Source organism: Biomphalaria glabrata, chromosome 4, assembly GCF_947242115.1.
Source record: "Biomphalaria glabrata chromosome 4, xgBioGlab47.1, whole genome shotgun sequence".
NCBI classification, from domain to species: domain Eukaryota; kingdom Metazoa; phylum Mollusca; class Gastropoda; family Planorbidae; genus Biomphalaria; species Biomphalaria glabrata.
In genome coordinates this window covers 36,003,919-36,024,597 of record NC_074714.1, presented here as the reverse complement: position 1 = coordinate 36,024,597, position 20,679 = coordinate 36,003,919, and the positions used below count along the sequence as shown (strand labels likewise).

The 20,679-nt window shown below is 33.6% G+C and overlaps 2 protein-coding genes across 15 annotated transcripts; one reads left to right on the top strand and one right to left on the bottom strand.

The window, feature by feature from the left end:
- Positions 1-110: 110 nt before the first annotated feature.
- On the bottom strand, positions 111-11,569 carry LOC106051850 (ubiquitin thioesterase OTU1-like). 12 transcript variants are annotated; one of them, XM_056028107.1, is made up of 4 exons: positions 6,900-6,915; positions 5,536-5,716; positions 5,260-5,376; positions 111-2,110 (listed from the first exon to the last, which is right to left on the bottom strand). In XM_056028107.1, exon 4 carries the CDS (start codon positions 2,099-2,101, stop codon positions 1,124-1,126), a length of 978 nt encoding a protein of 325 aa, XP_055884082.1. In that variant the 5' UTR covers positions 2,102-2,110; positions 5,260-5,376; positions 5,536-5,716; positions 6,900-6,915; the 3' UTR covers positions 111-1,123. The 12 variants fall into 12 exon arrangements, with proteins under 12 accessions (XP_055884082.1, XP_055884083.1, XP_055884085.1 ...); XM_056028108.1 differs by lacking the exon at positions 6,900-6,915 and adding an exon at positions 6,655-6,789; XM_056028110.1 differs by lacking the exon at positions 6,900-6,915 and adding an exon at positions 4,750-4,845 and having other exon boundaries at positions 5,536-6,048.
- Positions 7,138-13,171, top strand: LOC106051905 (selenoprotein K-like). 3 transcript variants are annotated; one of them, XM_056028113.1, is made up of 7 exons: positions 7,138-7,156; positions 7,912-8,107; positions 9,638-9,722; positions 10,042-10,060; positions 11,032-11,084; positions 11,332-11,393; positions 12,345-13,171. In XM_056028113.1, exons 2-7 carry the CDS (start codon positions 8,086-8,088, stop codon positions 12,374-12,376), a joined length of 273 nt encoding a protein of 90 aa, XP_055884088.1. In that variant the 5' UTR covers positions 7,138-7,156; positions 7,912-8,085; the 3' UTR covers positions 12,377-13,171. The 3 variants fall into 3 exon arrangements, with proteins under 3 accessions (XP_055884088.1, XP_013062574.1, XP_013062581.1); XM_013207120.2 differs by lacking the exon at positions 7,138-7,156 and adding an exon at positions 7,163-7,380; XM_013207127.2 differs by lacking the exon at positions 7,138-7,156 and adding an exon at positions 7,163-7,404.
- Positions 13,172-20,679: the final 7,508 nt, after the last annotated feature.

Genomic DNA, 20,679 nt, shown 5'->3' with positions numbered 1-20,679 from the left:
ACTAGTTAATACCCCAATCAAAGAATGTTGAAATTAACTTCAGCCACCTCTTAGACATTATTTTTCTTCATCTTTTTTAAAAATAAAACATTTATATAAAAATACTTAAGTCCTGCACATTATTCTTTATTTTCATGTGTAAAGAAGGAAGCAAATAATGTGAATTTATGAATAGAAAAAAACAGTCACATTAAAATTAAAGCATGGTAAATTAATTAGATAACACTTTTTAATGATTACTAAAAAATATCAACAAAAATTTGTTTAAAATTAGATCTTCCATATTTGTGTTGTCTTTAAAACAACAACAAAAAGACTATTAATAAAACTAAACAGTTATATGGGTCAAGTAATACTGATTTAATAGTAAAGTGACCATAAATATTTTTTTTTAGAGATGGACATTTATTTTGTACATACAGAAGGTGCTTAACTTACTTAAAATACAAAGACTGTTAAGACTATCTAACATTTAAAAATACTACTGGTCACTCATTCCATTGAAAGTTCACCAAATTTTCTAGTGCTTAGATTTGAAAACATTCCATTGGACCTGTGGTTTATTGTCTGAAGATATTTTAGTATTTCTTCTAGTAAATAGATATGCACTAGCATTGATTATGATTAAAAACTGTTGTGAGCAGTATTGAAAAATAGATGTGTTGCAACAGCAAGCAAAAGTCTTTTATCTTTTTTTTTTATAGTATACAACTTGGTAGATGAATCCATTTTTTTTTTTTAAACTATGGAAGTCACTAACATGACCAATATATTAAGATGCAGTTAATAATTATTGGTAGATGCACGCTGTCAATATGGACACGCCCCCCCCCCGGCCGATTTTGGGGGGGGGGGGGGGGGGAAAGGGGGGGGGTGAGTAACAAGTAGCAGATTCAGAGTAGATAGTTGCTTACACTGTAAGGCTCTGCATTTAGCCAGCTCTGAATACTAGCACAAATAAATAAATCACATTTACATTCTAACTAGTTTTGTGTAACAGCAAGAAATTAGATATAAGTGAATATATTTTTAAATATTGTAAGAATACAAGTAAAATATATTCCAAACAAGACTATAGTAGCATTGAATGTTGTTTAAATCAAACTCTTAAAATTTATAAATCCTAATATTCTCCAAATTGTATATGACCAGTTGCTCTTGCATGTTGAGTGGCCTCTCGCTGGCCTCTAAGAGGTTGCTGACATGTACAACACCTTAAAGAAAATCCTTCAACGTCTGTGAATTGGCGAATTGATTTTGCTTCTGATGCCAGTTCAAGCGCCTGAGCTAACATTACAGCATTGTGAATGGAAAATTTTGTCTTGATCTGTCCAGTCTGCTCTACAGACTCATAAACTAAAGGATCATAATGGATTCCATCATAAATCAGGAAAATGCGCTCTTTATAATTCCTATCTTCTCCAAATCTGTCCACACGACCACTCTGTGTGTCCACAACAGCAATTTCAGTGTGGTAATATTGGGATAGGATAGAAAGTTCTATCCCCCCACCCCAGGAATTTTTATCCCTTATCCACTTGCAGTAAGCACTATTAGGTTTACCAAGGATGCCTTCACAGTAAGTATCTGGATTGCTGGAAACAATGCCTGCTATAACCTCTCTGAGATGCAGGGAGGCAGACACGTCTTTCAAGCCTTCATTCATCAGAAGATGTATACTAGTAAATAGACATGAGTTATCAGCAGGTACCACTTTTCTGGTGAGTATACCTGATGCTCCTTCCTCTAGTTGATGATGCAGTAGAGCATCCAATTGTTCATGCTGAGAGGAAGAAGCTGTTTCTACATTGGACTGGTCTGAGCTGGAAAAAGAGGCCTGTGTCTCTAAGGCTTCATCCTCTTCAACAATAAGTGTATCACCAGAACGAAATGGAAGTGTGGACAACTCAGCTACTTCATTACTGATGTCTACTACTCTGGGGGGGTAACCTTGACGAATTTTTATTTTGTTTACAGGTATCTTAACAGAATCAGATATAACTTGTTTTAAAGTACCAACAGTAGATGCCAAAAATAATCCTTCCAGTACTTTTGGACCTGCTTTAGTTTGAATTCGCAATCGAAGACCACCATCAGACATTTTATACTTCTAGACAAAGAAAATAAAAAATAATTTAGTATTGACAAGAATTATAAATTTTGGTACCCCAACAAAATAGCAAGGACAAAATAGCGCAGAAAAATATATATTTCAGTCATTTTGAAAGAACTACTTTAAATATCGTAAAATATGAATTCAGCCACTATTTTTTTGTTTTAATGTTATTATTCTCCAGTCATTTGCAGGATATCTTAAAACATAAATATGCAAACAGTAAGTTAAATTGTAGGAAATGTCACGTAGAAATTCCATCACTGCTTGAAAGGGGTCACCACATTTAAAAATCCTATTTTTTTTTTGCAAGTTATGCATTTTAAACATTTATGAAAACGGGGAATGATATAAAATTTAAAGTATTCTCGTTCTCTGCAAATATGGCATACTTTCAGATCTATTAATATTGAAAAAGTTAGAGACATCAACAAAATTGCTGCCCAGAACATTAAATTACTAATAATTCGGTACTTTTATACACATCGTATATAAGTACGCACTATTTTGTCTTGCGCTATTTTGTCGGAAAATTTCAAGCTATTTTGTCGGGTCATCATAAATTTACTTTCTTTTGTTTTAACTATAAGCAACATCTGCTGGAGGAATAAAACAAAAATAAAAAATATAATAGAATTTACAACACATAAAAGATGTAGATTTAGAATTTTTTGTTTTCTTCTTTGGCTTGGCTTTACTTGCTCTATATCATGTTTAGGTTCTAGTTGGATAACATTTGAACTATTTGAATCTAACTGCTAAATGTTACCGGGAATTGTTTGGGGGGGGGGGGGGGGCGAGAAAATAACCTAGACTACATAGACATTCCCTTTTTAGACCTTGCAATCTATAGGGCAGGTGATGTTAAGGTCATCTGTTTCTTTGGCCAATGCTTAATGAGCAGGGTGTCATGTGGCTACGCTATGAGCAACCGCCTTTACTTTCCCCAACTAAAGTCAGGTACCCATTAGAGTTGGGTGGACTCAGGAGTGCCCTAAACATCCCCAAATTCAAAATCAGTCTTCACCGAGATTCGAACCCAGGACTCCAGGTTCGGAAGTTAACCGTGGCTTGACAGATTATAGATTTAATTAATAGACTCTTAGATGTATGGATCTATAGTAATATTATACTTAACTAGAGGTCTAGACTCTATCAGAGACAAGTGACACTTACAAAGTCTAGTCACAACTAGTCCATGCATAGATCTAGATTCTAGATCTTAGTCATGATGATGATTTAGTGATCTACTGCTAGAAGTGCTACTCTTAGACTCTATAACTAGAGTAACTTACATCAATCGAACAAGTTAAGCTCAGTCACCAACATTTTTTATATTTGAATTTGTGTATCTCTGTAAGAATTAGACCTAGGAAAAACTGATATGTATCTATGAACTCCTCATCCATTTGTCTTAAAAAGTAGAGATATGTTTTATTGTATTACTACTCATAGTTAAAATTATATTTGATGTTAAAGTGGGTCAGGTCGATGCTTTCAAGATTTCAAGAACTTAAAGTTTCGAACACTGTTTTACAGCTACCTTCAAGAATTGAACATCTTAAGAAACTCTCAAACACATGAGAAGTATGGTGTTTTAAAAGTGTTATAATCTTAAAATTTTGTGAAAAGTATGGTGTTTCAAAAGTGTTTTAATCTTTAAATTTTTTTTATTTATATCATTTTCTTTTTACGACATGTCAAGACAGACAATTTTTAGTCATTTTCACATGCTCCATATTGCCCATCTCTGCTTAGAAACTGACAATATACATTAAGTGTAAGGTGGTAGGCCCAGTAACGCATTACCGACATATTATCATACCGGTACTAATTTAGGTCTAATCTAATTTGAGATATAAGGCCCTTTATAAATTCAGATATTATTTATTTGGGGGAGAGCCTAATAAGCTTAGGTAGCCAATAGATAATCCTGCCCTCCTCAAGCCATTGGAGGACACAACAGTTTACGTGGTTGACCTAAAAACAAAACATGTGCGGCTCTACGTATCTAGCACGCTCAGTGTATGTAACAGCCCAAAAGTAAGTGCTAGATTTATTTTTTGGGGGGGGGGGGGGGGCGAAAAGCTATGGTAGCTTGTGAATTGTGTTACCTATAGATGAAGACAGATCCACCCCAAGCCACCTGGTTGACCAAAAAAAGTATTTTAGAGCACGCTAAGTATATGTCACACACACACACAAACAATGTATCTATATATATAATACATATCATCACGCTTACGTGTTTGTGACCTAATTAGCGTCTTGATCGTTGCTACTCGATTGATGGCTCCTCCCCCTTTCCCATCAACATTGTTCTTACTACAACTTGAACAATGTTTTGGGGCTGTGTAGATGGCCTAGTTTACATCTGTGTTGTGCTATCACTGACCCTTTTTTGTTGTGTGTTTGTCTGATGGCTGCGCTTGGCTTGAGTTTTGAAATTTAAATTGTTACTTTGCATTGAAAATGTGTGAATGTTGGAAAGTGGAATTGAGGCTGACGTCACATTTTAATGATCGATCAATTATTGATGATCTCTTGATACAGTGTCTTGATTGTTTCCCCCCCCCCCCCTCCTTTTACCTGCCAAAGACATTTTAATTTTAAAATACCATATCTACATTCTATACCTCCCCCTTTCCTTTAATTAATATCTCTTCACATCAAGCACATGCGCTAGGTATTGGTTTATAACACATAATTCAGAACTTAATAGAATAGGGCATCTGAAAAAAAAAAAATATATTTTGGTTGTAAATTTGATATTTTTGCGTTATAATGTTAATAGCGTCAAAGTATATGTGTCATAAAATCCAGATTTTAAAATGGGTACAATCTGAATCTGTGCATATCGATGTCACAAACACTAAGCGTGATGATATGTATTATATATTATAGATACATTGTTTGTGTGTGTGTGTGACATATACTAAGCGTGCTCTAAAATACTTTTTTGGTCAACTAGGTGGCTATTTACTTTAAAAAAAAAAAGCACATTTACGGTAAACCACAAATAGCAGATATACAAATTGTAACACATGTAATACGTAATTTATATCTGTAGTTCGAATTACATTATTTTGAAAAATAACAATTAAAAAAAAATATTTTAAATATTTTGTCTTCTTTTAGTTATATACCTTCGATGTTTATTTTTAACATAAAAATGGTGTTCGATTCTTTGCGAAGCTGAGATTGCTTGAAACACCATTCGAGGTAAAGAAAAGTGACGTTTTTACACCAATAATACCATTGCACTTTGAATATAAGTAAAAAAATTATCCTCTGGTGAAAAGGAAACTAAATATATATTTAAACTATAAATGAATTGTACAATGCACAATAGGACTACTTTCATCATAATCATTGAAATAAAGGAGAATTTAAAAAAATACAGTGGGGTGTTCGAGAAGTACCTTAACAGGAAGGTGTTCAATTGGTGTCAGTTACTATCTATATAGTCATAGTGACACTACTACTGTGGTAAGTACTAGATTCTAGTCACTAGTCTGTAGACTTTCCCACTGTATTCCAGTGTAGTTGAGTGTACTCAGTACTTATGAGTACTCATGCCACTCATACTCAGACTCATGGTTACTTTACTAAACTAATTACTATCTACTGCATTATTATAAAATTATTATTAGAGTTGGTATGGATCTAATTCTAATCTAGTATCTACTTAAGTTTAAGACTTAAAGTTAATCTACTAGAATTTCTAGGGTAATTCTGCAGGAATTCAAGGGGCAGCCATCTTTGTTACTATTTTGTTATTGTTTATGTTCCAAAGAAATCCCAAGATAGTGTCTTAAAAATACCAAGAATTAACATTATTTCTGTGTTTTCAAAGCAATTCTATTTTTTCTTTTAATTTTGAGTTGGTGTCAATACAATACGTTTCTTATCTAGATCTATAAATTTAGATCTAGATTCTAGATCTATAAATGTAGATCTAGAAAATTCTAGATTGACTAGATCTATAAGTTTAGATCTACAAATCTAGACATTCTAGATCTCTCTATAATTCTATATATATGTATAGAGTATAGATCTAGATCTAATTAATCTAATATGTCATGTTTTGTTATCTTTGTTGTTTTCTAACAAATGTTTGTACTTTTTAATACTCATTTTTCTATTAATTTGCCAATTAAGGCTATTAGAATTTCGCCTTATGCTAAAAAAGGGGGAGTCTTGTGGGAGTGCTAGGTTACCTCCCCCATTGGGACTAATTGGGAGTCAAGCATTAACCTGTTTTGGTGTCTATTAGTTATTAGATGAGTCTAATTAATAGACTTATTAGGACTAGATGATACCGGTATAGCTAGATCTAGCATATTTTTTAGCTACAAAATGAAAACAAACAAAAACCCAAATCTGACAGAAAACCCAAGATATAAGATTACAGTCTAAACAATAACAAAGATAGCTGCCCCTTGAACTCCTGCAGAATTACCATTACGATATATATAATAATAAATGTTTCACTTCTAAAAATCTAGATTCCATCTCTAAGTAATACTACAGTAACTTACGTTTATCGAAATAAAGGAGAATTTTAAAAAATACAATGGGGTGTTCGATAAGTAGATCTACCTTAAACTTAAATTAAAACGAAGGTGTTCGATAGATGTAAGTTACTCTAGATAATTCTCTATTATTAGTATTAGTCTCAGTATTAGTATTATTATTTTTTAGACTTAGAATAGATCTAGAGTTAGTAGTCTAGAGTCTATATCTATTATTAGTATTATTTAGATCTATATATATATATCTATACGGGATCGTAGATCTTGATATTGGGTTACTACGAATATGATATAGTTTAGATTTAGGATTTGGTAAAAATAAGATGCAAAAATATTACCGGATGCCATAAAACGTTAGCAATTTGTGTGTTGGTAAAACTAAAAATAGATGTATATTACTATATAGATCTAGCTGCAAATCAAACCAGCAGCTACAAATAATACGTTCTGTTTTATTAATATTCTCTTGCAAAAGAGTTTCTGTTTGTCACAGTTACACGTTATCATCGTAAAACGTTAAATTAAATCAATCCAGCTGATTCATATCTAGATCTAATCATATAGTCGTGATATAGATTATAGATGGATTAGACTATAGTACTCAATAGTCACTAATCGTCTAATATCTTTAGATTATCTATAGACGATCTAGTGTCTTAATGATAATCTAGATTCCACAGTTAAGATCCTGTCTATAGTCTATATTAAATATCCTAAGTCTAAGTACTTAGAGTGAGAACTTTTAAATTTTACTTTGTGAGTTTGTCTTTAACTTTAAGTTAACTAGAGGAGTAGAGTCAGTAGAGTCAGTAGAGATCTATTAATAATAATTAAATTAATTATTAATGATAATAATTTTTTTTTAATACTAATAGTAATCATACTAGTCATAGTGTCTTATCTTATCTTATATAATACAGACGTTACTTCAAAAAAGAAGATGACGTAATGACATTCATGATATTGAAATAATTGATATTGTTAATGTTATATTCATGATATTGATGAATATCATATTGATGATTGATAGATGATCAAATTTAAACTAAATTAAATAAATACTAAAATTAAATACTTTTAAATAGTCAAGACAAATAGTGTGTTACTCAAACTCAAGTTACTGTGTTAGAACAGTTAGTGTGTTACAGTTACACACTTAACACACTGTGACTGTGTAGTCTAGTTTAAGTAGTTTTTGTTTAAAGTTACTATTTTAAATTAGTAATTAGTCTTAATATTATTAATAACTCTTATTCTTATTAGATCTAGATCTAGCTAGTTATATTAGCCAGTACTGCACTAGAACTCTAAAATTACTAGAAAGATTCTAGACCTGTTCACCTAGATGATCAGATGGAAGATCTAGAATTAGTAGAATAGACTAAACTTCACCACACTGACTACAAGAGGGGGTCAGACCTAAATATTATTGTTATCATGCCCTACATAACATCGAAAGGTTTGTAACACTATATTCAGTATATACTTGATCAGTATATATTATAATAAATCTATATATATATAGTCTAGATCTTTTTAGTAAAACAGCAAATTATAAAATGACCTTGCTTTGCTTTCTCTACTCATACACTACCTCATATTGTGAAGGATGGAACTTGAGAAGGAAATTAAATTTTTATTGTAGGGATGCATGTGGTTTGAGGTGGGGCTATCAATAACTCTTAAGCCCTAATCCTAAACCAAGATTAGAATATTATCCATGTAGAAAATCTATAAGAAAAAACAAATCCAGACAAAAAGAACCCCTGTAATATCTGTTAGAACAAAAGCTTCTAGTATTTCACTAGTGACATCAAGTAAATATATCACTGACAAAACAGAAAGTCTTAACCACCTATGAATACGAAATAAAATTATTTTACAATACTCGCTCTGAATTATATGCTATTTTGTTCAAAATAGATTCCAAATTTTTATATAGTAGTTTCATTCAGCATCCGTAAAATTAAAAATTATTTAAGCGTACAATGTGTGTTAATCCAAGGTAGATATACATTGGTTCAGCCATCTAGAAGAAGTGACAAATGATCATTATTATTTATGATATCTACAAGTAGGGTCTAGTAGCTTTTTAACTGGTATTTAGGATTTGGCATTTCCGAGTCGAACAGGTTCTCTGCCTGTCATGGTTATTGAAAAATTAAAATTAGTTACAAGTTTGTTTTTGCAAATATTTTGAATACAGAGACAGGTGACATTTCACTTTACTTTAAATACTTAATGATCATGAAGTCTCATTTGGGACATTTTAAACTAGATTCTAAATAGATATAGATACTATGTCACCATTCTGTGTTAAAACACTCACAGGTGACATCACAGACTCCAAATCTATGGAGGTTATCTAAAGTCAACAAACTCTTACATAAAATGTATTAATAATCAATACATACTCTTCTTTTTAAAAAAGAAGAAAAAAAGAGTTCACATAGTATAAACAAGTAACCAAATCCAACTATTGCCCACTAAATATAAGTTATTCTTGAGTATGAACACTAGTCATATTTGTTTGAACACTAAGTTTACAGCAGTGTCTTTTTAGTTACTATTTAGCTTTTAATTGTTGTACATTGTGCATTATGTGTCTCTTAAAATGGCTTGTCATTGTCAATGTTGTAGAAGATTCAAAAGATGTTGTGGTAAAAGAGGAATGGAATACTGAAATTTGTGCTATCAATTATGTAGTTTAAGAATTTATTTACAAATTCTTTATGCCTAACTTTTGAAATACTGGGTAATTGTATATTATAGGATAACTGCTTTATGCAGTCATTCATACCTTAAATTGTGATTATAAGTCACTCAATATATTATTCTTAAAACTGATCATTTGATTACACAGTTAATTTTTTTTTTTCACAGTTGGTTCCTGTGTTTACAGTAAATCTAATAAACTTTGCTAATTTTGTTCATCTTTGAAACATTCACTGTCATTGTTTGACTTGTGTAAATATGAATATTTTTTCAGGAGACATCACAGATTCTAAATCACTATGGAGGTTGGGAACCATTACAGAATTCATTTGGGGAATTATTAATTTCATTGTACTTTTGTAAGTATTCTAGTTATTCATTATTTAAAGTCTCTTGAATATTTATTTTCATATTTCCGCCATGTCTAAAATCAATAAACATATGATTATCTTAGTAATTATTTGTTCCCCATCTATGAAAAAGTCTTATTTTGAATGTTTTACGGAAACTTTGATTACATTAGAGTAATCTAAATGTTTAAATGAACAGAGTTTTAAATCATTTATTAAATATTAGAAATATAAGTTGTATTTATTTCTGTGTGTGTATGCATGTTGTGATTGTCATTGTGAATCGTATAAATATGTTCACCATTAATTGATACACTTTTTTTTCCAGCTTCCAAACACTTGTAAATGTAAGTTTGGAAATGTAGTTTTTTTATTTAGTAAATTATTTCCCTTATTTATTAACAAAAAAATTTTGCAAAATAAAATAACTTCCTGATAGCACATTACAAACATTATTTGCATATCCAATAAAATTGTCAGAATGAATTTTAAGAAAATCTGTCATTACCATTAAATGTAAACATTTCTGCCACAATAAAAACAAGATGTTGAGTGCAAAGAAATAAGACAATAAAGTTTTACAAGGAAAAAAAATCAACTTTTGACTCTTTTTAACAATTTATTTTAATTTTTAAAAACAATTTAAAAAAAAGACATACTAATCTAACTATGAAGATAGCCCTTGTAATTTTTAGCAAATCAACATAGTAAATTTCTTACTAGAACCAAAAACGCGTGAGTAATCTTATCTTGTATAATACAGAGGTTACTTCAAAAAAAGATGATTACGTCCTACAGGTCATGCATTTAGTCATGCATATTAACCAATTACTTCAATTCTGCCAAGTCACTGGTTTTTCTGGCTGGCTCAGGCAACCCATTCCATGCTCTAATAGCATTAGGGAAGAATGGATTGATTTGGTGGTGTCTAATATTAAAATCTTCAAAATAAGTTACTATTATTTGTTTTTATTATTTAATATTGATATTGAATGATAAGTTAAAAAAGCTTTTATCTAACAGTGTAGAGTTGTTTTCTTCTCTGACCCACCAACTCATTTTGTTTTTACAAGTCATCATCTCTATATTAAATATATACTAGCATTACTCTCAAATGATCGTTTTCGATAAAATTAACCACTGCAGTTCCGATCCTGAAAGGTGTTTGGTTGTTAAAAATTTGGTTAAATTTTCATATTTTTATTAGTGATATTAGAGATATGTCAGTACATCAGGGCCCTTGCCTTTATTTTTATATATATATATATATATATATATATATATATATGTACTATTAATATATATATATTTTTTACAGCCAAATAAGAATGCTAAAGGAAATAAATATTCCTCAGACTATAGAAGGCCTGGGTAAGTATGTTTTTCTAATTTTAACATTGCTAGGTTATGTGCATCCCATATTTTGAAGAGCTTGATATGTAATTCTAAAACTTTAATTACAATGATCAATTGTTAAAGTATAAATGTATTAGTACAAATAATTTTTGCATTAAGGTGCACATTTTTTTTTTTTTTTGAAGCAACTTTATTGATGTACAATAAGCTGTTGTGTTAAATGAAATGAAGCTTTGGTTAATTTAAATTTTCATGTTTACAGGGGTGGAGGCGGTGGTGGTCCTTCAAGAAGAATGGGTGGATTTGGAGGTGGAGGAAATGATGGTAAAAATAAAATTTCTTCCCTCTGTATTAACTTTTTCATTGCTGGATTTTGTAATTAGTAGGATGAAATAACTAGCTGTTTGCTAAAATTTATCTTTTACAATTCTTAAATTATTTTGACTTACTCTTTAAAAAATTACCTTTGTATAGCAATCTGTCATATGTTTTTGAAGAGATAGACTTGTGTTGTATTCTCCAAATCATATGACATGCTGATTCTGAGGTGCATTTGATATGTCCAAACATTACTAAGATACAATAGAATAATGTAGTATGATATAATTTCCTTGACTTTAATTCTTTTAAACCCGAACTTGAAATAATAAATATAGATATAGTAAAAACAATACTAATATAGATTAGTGGTCAAATCAACTTACCAACTTTGTACCTTCACTAGCAACATCTATCTCTAACTGTATAAGTCTTAACTCAAACCAACTAAAAAGGAAAAACTCCTAATACCTACTTAAATAATCTTGTCCCCAAAAATATCTAGAACGTTCCTTCCACTCCCATGCTATCTTAATGTTTAGCCTTCTTTCCCACCTTTTTGTGACCTCAGCTAACTCACACACATTGACCTTGCACTCATTATCATCTGATCATGTGATGCCACATTCTTGCGACTAACCTTGACCTTGTCTTGACTACTCATTGAAGTGTGACACACACCTTTAGATATAGCATGCTTAGTTTCCTATGGTCAAATCTCTTTTGTGGACGCTGGGGGGGGGGGGTATCTGGGAGACACAACTCAGCTTGAGTCAGGATTCAACTTGAGTCCCTTCAATAGTAACGAAGTGGATTATGTAACTAGCCACAAATACCAATTCTAATGAGATAACATTTTCCATGAATGTGACCATGAGTTATATTGAATTATGGCACATAAGTAATTTTCTTTGCTTTTTCCTGGCCCTAACTCTTTTTTTTTTTTTCTATTCCCAGGTCCAGGTCCACCACCAATGGCTGGTGGATGAGGCAGGTAAAAGGCACTAGTCCCTGTGAAAAATGTGCATCGTCTTGAATGGAAAAGTTCTTGCTGATGCTTTTTTTTTATCATGGTTGATTCTAGTGCCTTAGTTTGTTATGAGCAACTGCCAAATTTAAAACTTGTTCAGATTTAGTGCCATAAAAATGCAAAACACAAGTTTGTATAATTACAGTGTGTGTGAATGTGTGTGTGTATGTTTGTGAGCTAGTGTGAAATGCTTTATATTCACCACCAAACATATTTGACAGTTGCTCATAAGGTCCATTGATCAAGATGTTTGTTGGTAGTCAACATTTGATGAAAAGTTGCCATTCATCTTCCAACGGGAGTGTGACATCTTAGATCTGCATGCTTGGTCAATGGTTTCATTGGTTCAAACTGATTTCTTTGTAACAAATATAAATATTTTCACCCATGTGCAACTTGTTAATATCCAATTTTATTTTAAACATATATTGATACTATTAATTTAGTCTTTCACAGTATAACATGCACAGTGCTAATTGTTTAGGTACCCGGTATGTATTGAATCTATTGACTGTTCAGAATGTCTGGTGAGCCTTAAGTTTATCTGTTTTATTAAAGTTTTTTTTGGAAAACAATCATTGTTTCATGCAAATATATTTATACCAAATGTATCTTGTTTGTTTACATGAATTGTTGAGTTACATTTGAAGTAATGTTTATGAATCACATTTTACATGAATTAAGATAGTGCTCACATAAACATATTTATGATAAACTTTCAACTAAACATCAATAAACACTTTCAATAATTCAATTGCAAAAATTTGCCTTTTTTTTGTTTTGTTTATATTTCACAAAATGACTATACCACTACCAACAAACCCTTTCATCATTGTGCTAGTGTAGTGCTCTTAATCAATTGCAGACCTGATAAATAAAAGTTGAGATAGTCTGCACACTTGATTATTAGGTTTTAACCACACACACCTTGTTGCTTCTCTCATCTTTTGTAATAGCTGGTAATTCTTTTTTTCCTTCCAATTCGAAATAGTTTCAATTAACAAGATTAATAAATATGTTTCCACACAAGTAAACAAGAAAAACAAAAGAAATATTAAAAAAAAAACAAAGTTGTATTAAGTGTAGTTGTATCAATTAGTTTGGATCAGTCATGTAATTAAATTTTTAATAGATCTGGACTAACAAATTAATCTGTGCGATTAAAAATATTTTTAACAATTGTTTTTGTTTAGCACAATCTTATGATCCTATCACTTGCCTGGACCAGTTGGAAAGGGGTGGGGTAGAAAGAAGGAGGCATCTGGGTGAGGGCTTTTTAAACTCGAGGGCTAAAGCCTCCTCAAGCCAATATACTAACCACTAGCCTCAAACTTAAAAGCAGCGACCTCCAAAGTATAAAAGGGGCTAATTTAATTTATACCACATTATCAGTCAAGTACACTATTTTTCCCTTGTTCGAGATAACAAACAAAATAATTAATAACCAAAAGTTAATTAACTAATAATAATTTCGAAATTTCAGCTTGATTCCAGATAGGGTGTGGGAGTAATAACATGTTCTAACTTTTTACCAGACAGAGACAGTGAGTTAACATAGGCCTAAGCTTTATTAGTTATCTTGCCACCTTATTTTTAAAATCCCCCAGTAAAATCTGAGGTGGAAGGACATGCAGGGTGCCAGGATATCTGCGCTGTTATCAGCAGTAGACGACTTGGCTGGCTTAGTCGTTCTCATAAAGCCCCAAGGTCAACTCCCACAAGACATTCTGCATGGACGTCACAGAAGGCAAGAGAGCCGCTGGTCACCCACTATTATGGTATTCCGATGAATGCAAATGTGACTTGAAGTTCTACAAAATCGACACTAACAGATGGGAAAAAGAGGCACTGGATAGATCCACATGGAGAGCAAGCAGAAAGGAAGGGTCCTGGATTGCACCAGAAGTAAAAAGAAGGGTGAAAGTGCAACAGTACCTGGTGATTACAGATGCCCAACCTGTAAATGCAGCTGTGTATCACATGAGAAGGGAAACGATTGTCTCTCCAGACATAAAATGCCACAGAGAGAGAATATTAGATGTAATACACAAATTAAAATAAAATAATTTTTTGATAAAGTGGAATATAATCCTAAATCAATTTGTCTGTGAACGAATTGTCAGTGAACGATTTGTCATGAACCAACTCCATTGGTGAACAAGTTGTCAGTGAGCGATTTGTGGGGTGAACAAATAGTCGCATGAACGAATTGTCATCCAACTATAGTGACGAAATAAAAAAGAACAGACTTCATTGGGCAGGTACCTTGAAAAAATGTCAGAAAAATGAAGAGTGAAAATTGTAAACTGGCAAATACCAAAAGCTAGCTAGGCGACCCAAAGGCAGATCAAGAATATGATGATTTGATGATATGGAGGCCAATTTAAAACGGCTTGGGGTTCGGGCATGGAGATGAAAGGCACAGGAGAAATCTGAATGGAAGGATGTATTTAGGCAGGCCAGACCCCTCATGGGCTGTGGCGACACTGTGATGGATGGATGTGTAATTCCCGGGCACGCTACCCTGCCTCATCATGGCACCAGGATGGAAACTGTTGTGAGTGGGGACGGCTAGGCCAAAGGGTAGCACAACAAGGCTCCAGTGGGAGTGCCTCTAAGAGGTATACGAGAGTGTCCTCATTGCACTGTGCGGGGATTTAAAAGAGTTCCCACAGCCATCTGTCAACGTTGAGGCGCTGTCCATGTCCACCGGAAATGAACGCAAAACTAAACTTCGAGTTTAATCCCGAGTTTCACCCTCCGCCAGACAGAACGGCGTATAGTGAGGTGTGCGCCATTCATTCAGGCCGATAAGAGGGAGCTTTTGTTCGCTTTTGCTGGCCTTAGGGTTCCAAGTGCGATGCACAACTCTACATGACAATTTCAAATGGATGTATAATTACTCTACCAAATAAAGAAAAAAAAAGGCTCTATCGCATCCCTTCCTTCCCAATCCGCTAGCTATAGTGACCTGAGCCCTGAACCATATCAAATTACATCAAGTGCAATATTGTATAATTGTTTGCAAAACATTGTTTAAAATATTCTAGATATATCTAATATCCAATTTTGCGATGTCCCAGCGTTGAATCGATGCTAAAAAAATTATTTTCAGGGGGAGATAACCTAGTTGATTTTTAATATCGCCAGCTGAAACCATACTCGAAGAGAGGGGAAATAAAAACATATAGAAATAATAGAATGAGGTAGTTTCGTATTCCCCCCGAGTCACGTGGTTGTGTGTATACAACGCGCACCGTGCTTAGTTTTAGTTCGTTTGTAGTGGGAATCTGAAGCGTTTTAAGTCAATATTTAGTGGTTTCAATTTACTCATTAGCGCTAAACTATAATTTGTTAATAACAGTAGAATCTAGTGATACATATTTTTAATAGTTTCAACTAAAACAAATAGTTACACCTTTGATAGAAGGTACCGAAGCGTTGGCCTATAATCTGCCATACTGAGATCAAGATTTCTTGATCTACAATGAATGACTACACTTACAGTTCTTAGCATTCGGGTAACCAGTCCTAGAAAAAAAAGTAACACTTTCACCCCCCCCTACCTCTCTGCCCAAAAGTAAACAAGCTTGAACTTGAGTAGAACACTAAAAGTTGGACAGCAGACCAGTGTGTATTGGTCAGATAGCTCTAGGGCTAGTGTGTAGTCGATATGTCAACTAGTTGTTATAAAAGATTAAAAGACTGCTATGTGTTTTCCTTGTGCGTAATAGGCTTGAGTTGTTTAGCGAACAAATAACACATCTGATAGTCAAGGATAAATCGAGATCTACTCTTACAGTTACACAGGCCAAATGTGTCTTACCCCGCCCTTTCATTGTTAAATTTGGTTTCTAAGTAATAAAATGGATCTAGATCTATTTCGTCGACGCATTTTTGAAACTTTAATGTAACATTTTGTGAATTTCTTAAAAATGATAGAACTTTTAACAACATAATAATACATCATGTATCCAACACAAAAAAAAATAATTCTTAATGTAATCGATGTGCATAATATATTTCAAATTAGCGGAATATGAAATACATAACGTTAAAAATAGCTGAAGTTTATGAAAATAACAATGTTTCAACTAATATGCATATTATCCCATATATAGGCCTATATATATATATATATATATATATATATATATATATATATATATATATATATATATATATATATATATATATATATTATATATATATATGTGTGTGTGTGTGTATTTTGTGTAGTTTATACCAAGCTTTTTTTTTTAATCTTACAAGAACGTTTGTAAAAACATTTTCTGTATGTGAATGTAGATCTATCATCAGCAAAGTGTTGACGCTTGTCATGACTATAAAGGAAATATCATTGATAATTTAAACCTATCCTTAAACAGTTCTTGGCTCTTTATGAAAACATTCGTATAATTATTTGAACATTCAGGGAGTTCGTTGATGTACTCTGTATATTTTAAAATGTTTGTAAATGTAAAATTTCGTAAAAATAGAGGAGCAACAGCAATGGAAATATAGGAAGACAAGGCCATTCTCCTCTTTGTTGTCCAACAATCACGTGACTTTGGTTAAAGTAGGTCAGAAATAAGGAACTACCTCATTAATAGCGCTGCAGAGCCGACTCACAGACCTATATAAATATCGCCAGCTTATAGCGGATTGCAAGAGAGAGAAAATAAAACAAATAGAAATAATAGGAATATTTACTATTGTAGTAGAAGTAGTACTTTAAAAAAAGAAATATGGGGGGGGGGGAGTAAAATATTATTTAAAATTGGAATGACATTAATAAAGCGTAAATTTAGGTACCTATTTTTTTTTCATAGAAATTGAATTTAAATAGATTTAGGCCTATATTGCCCTATATATGATGGGAGTATTGTATAGATCTATGAAGTATATTTTAAATGATTTGATGAAGATTTAAGGTGCTGACAGCTTGTAACATTTTTCAATAAAGCTGAAATGAATGTTGAATTTAAATAGATCGATGATCTAAGCCTAAATCTAGTGGACTAGTCTAGTGTAATGTTGTGTGTTATGAGACTTGTTGCATTGTATCTAGAATGTGCTTGAGGATACATGCAATAAACTACTGATGTCCTTATAGAAAAGAATTTCATATATAAATATTTATTCATTTAATAGAAATATCCCAGGTAAAATGACTGTCTTCTCTAATCTAGCCTCAAGAGTCAAGGAATGTGGCTAGGTAACCAAGGTCACTGAAACTGACTGACTGGCTCAAGAAATTGTTGAAACTTTGGGAGCGGGCTGGGAGTGGTCAGGGGTGGGGTTAAACAGCGGGAGCGGACTGGGAGGGTGGTCAGGGGGTGGGGTGAAAATGCGGGAGCGGGCAGGGAGGGGTGAATCTGCGGCATGGGGCTGGTAGGGGAGGGGTGGGTGTGTATAGCTGGATCCTTTGATCGGGAAACAACAGATTGACCAGAGAATGATGAAGTCCAGGTCTTACTGTAATAGGGCGTGTCGAAGGTGCCGAATAGGGCCAGATGCATTGCGCAATCCTGTCACTGTAGGCCAATGAAAGTAACTATCAGTGCTTGCTTACAGGGAACTTCTACTGTCAAAAACAGTCTTTAGATCTCTATCGGCATTTTCTCTTGTGACCAATCTATCTCCACTTCCTCTCTAAGATCTACACCTCTGCCTCTATATTTTTCTGCCCACTCATCTCCCACAGTTTGGTGTTTTCTACTTTGTCGTACCAGTGTATTTTTAGGATATTTCTCAGGCATCTGTTGATGAAGGTCTGTACTATTTTTGTTGTCGCTTCAGTTGTTCTCCATGTTTCCGAATCATTCAATAGGACAGCCTTGACAATAGAGTTAAAGATTCTTAGTTTAGTCTTGTTTGAGATGTGAGGAGATTTACAGTCAGGTTGGTTTTAGCTGTGTAAATCAGTAAATGTCTGACGCGCTAGATTTATACGACGTTTAATGTCTTCAGGGTTAGGGTTAGGGTTAGTATTTTTTTTGTTAGATTTATCTGAATTTGACAAATTTATCATTCTGTTCTGCCTTCCCTTCCACAAGCACATCTTAAAGGTTAAGGTAGTTGGGGATAAGGCGATTATATTTATCGTCATCACACCCGATCCGACTCTGTATCTATCATCGGAATCTTTTGCTTTATCGTTTAAAAGGGGGGGGGGGCTGAAATGGCAAAATTCAATACTCTACCCTCAAACTTGACTTTGCATTTACTACTGACTTATGAGTGGCTGAATTTTACATTAGAGAGAGGCAGCGACATAATATATATTTAAAAAAAAAATAATATGAACAATTAATCTAACGGGTTGGTGGTGGATGTGAAGCATTAAGCGGGGAATCATCTCTACCTCCCCTCCACAGAATCCTTTGATGTGCAGGCCTAAATTATATAATGTGATTTTCCCCCGTATTCTTGTGATTGTACTTTTTTTTCCGTTTGTCAGCTTTTCTTTTGATTCATGAACATTCTGTTGAAAATTAGTTATTGTTGGTATTTTCGGAATAAAACATGCGCTAAAAAAATCAATTATCTTCTAAATTAAGTCTCTATTGAAGAGTGCCTAATTTTCTGCCTTGTCAAAAAGTGCCCGATTTCCCGGTCCCGGGTGCTTAAATTACTGGGAGCTTAAATATTTCCAGACACCAGTCGATTGTGAGTCAGAAAGAATAAAATGATATGTTAATAGCAGAGCTGAGTTTGTCACCCAGTCCATCTACTGTACATACACACACACCGTTTTCCATTTATTGGACCAAGGCAGACTCAGCTTCGGGTCACAGAGGTCGTTTAGCTTCCCTCCCCTTATCACTGTTAAAGCAAAGAGGGACACCCATGAGCCGCTAGCCGAAAACGCCATCGTCTGGATGTTATGTCATCCTGGATGTCTTGCTAACTTCTGTCCCCCCCCCCCCGTAAGACTTAGTTTTCTTTCGCCACTTTCTCTTCCCTCCCCTCTTCTTGACATTCTTTCATTTTCCATATATGACTCCCCTCCCCTCGTGTGAATGGTAATTGGTGTGCGTGTGAGGCGTATTGTATGAGTGTGACTTATATAAGGCACCTGTGGTGTATTGCTTCAGTGGTCAAATATGGGACGTCTAATAAGTGAGGTATTTCTTTGATGGTTGTGAGATATGAACAATATGGGTATTTGGCGCAGTAAAAGTGGGCGCTGTTTTCTTTTGAACTTCCAGACCGCCGAGCAGCAACTTTAGAACAGAATTAGAATACGACTAATTTCGTATTTATCACCAACTACCAGTATCCACTTGTTCAGGTATTACGTTGTGTTGTAATTATCTTTGACTCAACTCTTTTGACACACAAAATAATCAGCTCTGCAAAGGTTTATAGTGCTTTGTTAACAGCGCTTAATAAATTAAATTATTATTTTGTAGTTATTTGCAGGAGCTTGCATACCTAGATAAACCTAACTCTATCCTAACCCTAACATTAACGGTACCTAAACAGTAGGCCTATATCTAGAGGAAAATTGTCGATTTTTGCACATTAACGTAACCTGTAGCTAATCAGTTAATGAGCAGATTAGCTAGCTTAAATATATGGCGCCTCCTTCGTAGCTGAAGATGAGATTATTTCCCATTTTCTATGAATTTGAAGATGGCTTTGGAGTCCATTTTTTTTTTAAAAAGCCGACCACATAGATGGCATGGGTTGCAGCAGATATGCCTGCTTCATTTCTCATCTTCCTTTTTTTTAAATCTTAGATCTACGTTCTTTGTTGATTACCAAGCTCCTTGCGTTATATCATGAAACACGACACTCACGGCCGCAGTCAATAAGAAAGGACCCAGAGCTATAGCGTTTCCCTCACACTCCTTGAGAGAACTCTTAAGGGTGTCTTTGTAACGTTTGTGTTGACCTTCCTACGCAATTGTTGCTGTGGCATGGATACTATTTATCCGTAACAACGTCTGTTATGTGGTCAAGCCAATAAACCAAATGGATTATTCTTTAATGCAACTCTAATGTCCAACCCAAACCAAAGACTAGCTAAGTAATGTGCACATTGACGAATTTTAAGCTTTAGCGGTACTGTGTCAGCGTGCACTTGTCTCCTCTACCGCCTTAAAATCGTTTTCTAAACTAAAATGTACTAAAATGATGGTACTGATAAATCTACCTTAGTCTAGTCCCCTGCCTAGAATGAGAAAGGAGGGGATGGTGGAATTAATATGTCTCATTAATTGTTTTACCATTAATAAGATACTTGATAAGCTA

Excerpts from the sequence above, each read along its gene's own strand:
- LOC106051905 (XM_056028113.1), top strand. The coding sequence starts at position 8,086 with ATGCCCTACATAACATCGAAAG. Across the intron at positions 11,085-11,331 it reads TCAGACTATAGAAGGCCTGG|GGGTGGAGGCGGTGGTGGTC; the intron begins GTAAGTATGTTT and ends TCATGTTTACAG. Across the intron at positions 11,394-12,344 it reads TGGAGGTGGAGGAAATGATG|GTCCAGGTCCACCACCAATG; the intron begins GTAAAAATAAAA and ends TTCTATTCCCAG.
- LOC106051850 (XM_056028103.1), bottom strand. The coding sequence starts at position 11,554 with ATGACAGATTGCTATACAAAG. Across the intron at positions 2,111-11,533 it reads TGACAGATTGCTATACAAAG|AAGTATAAAATGTCTGATGG; the intron begins GTAATTTTTTAA and ends TTCTTTGTCTAG.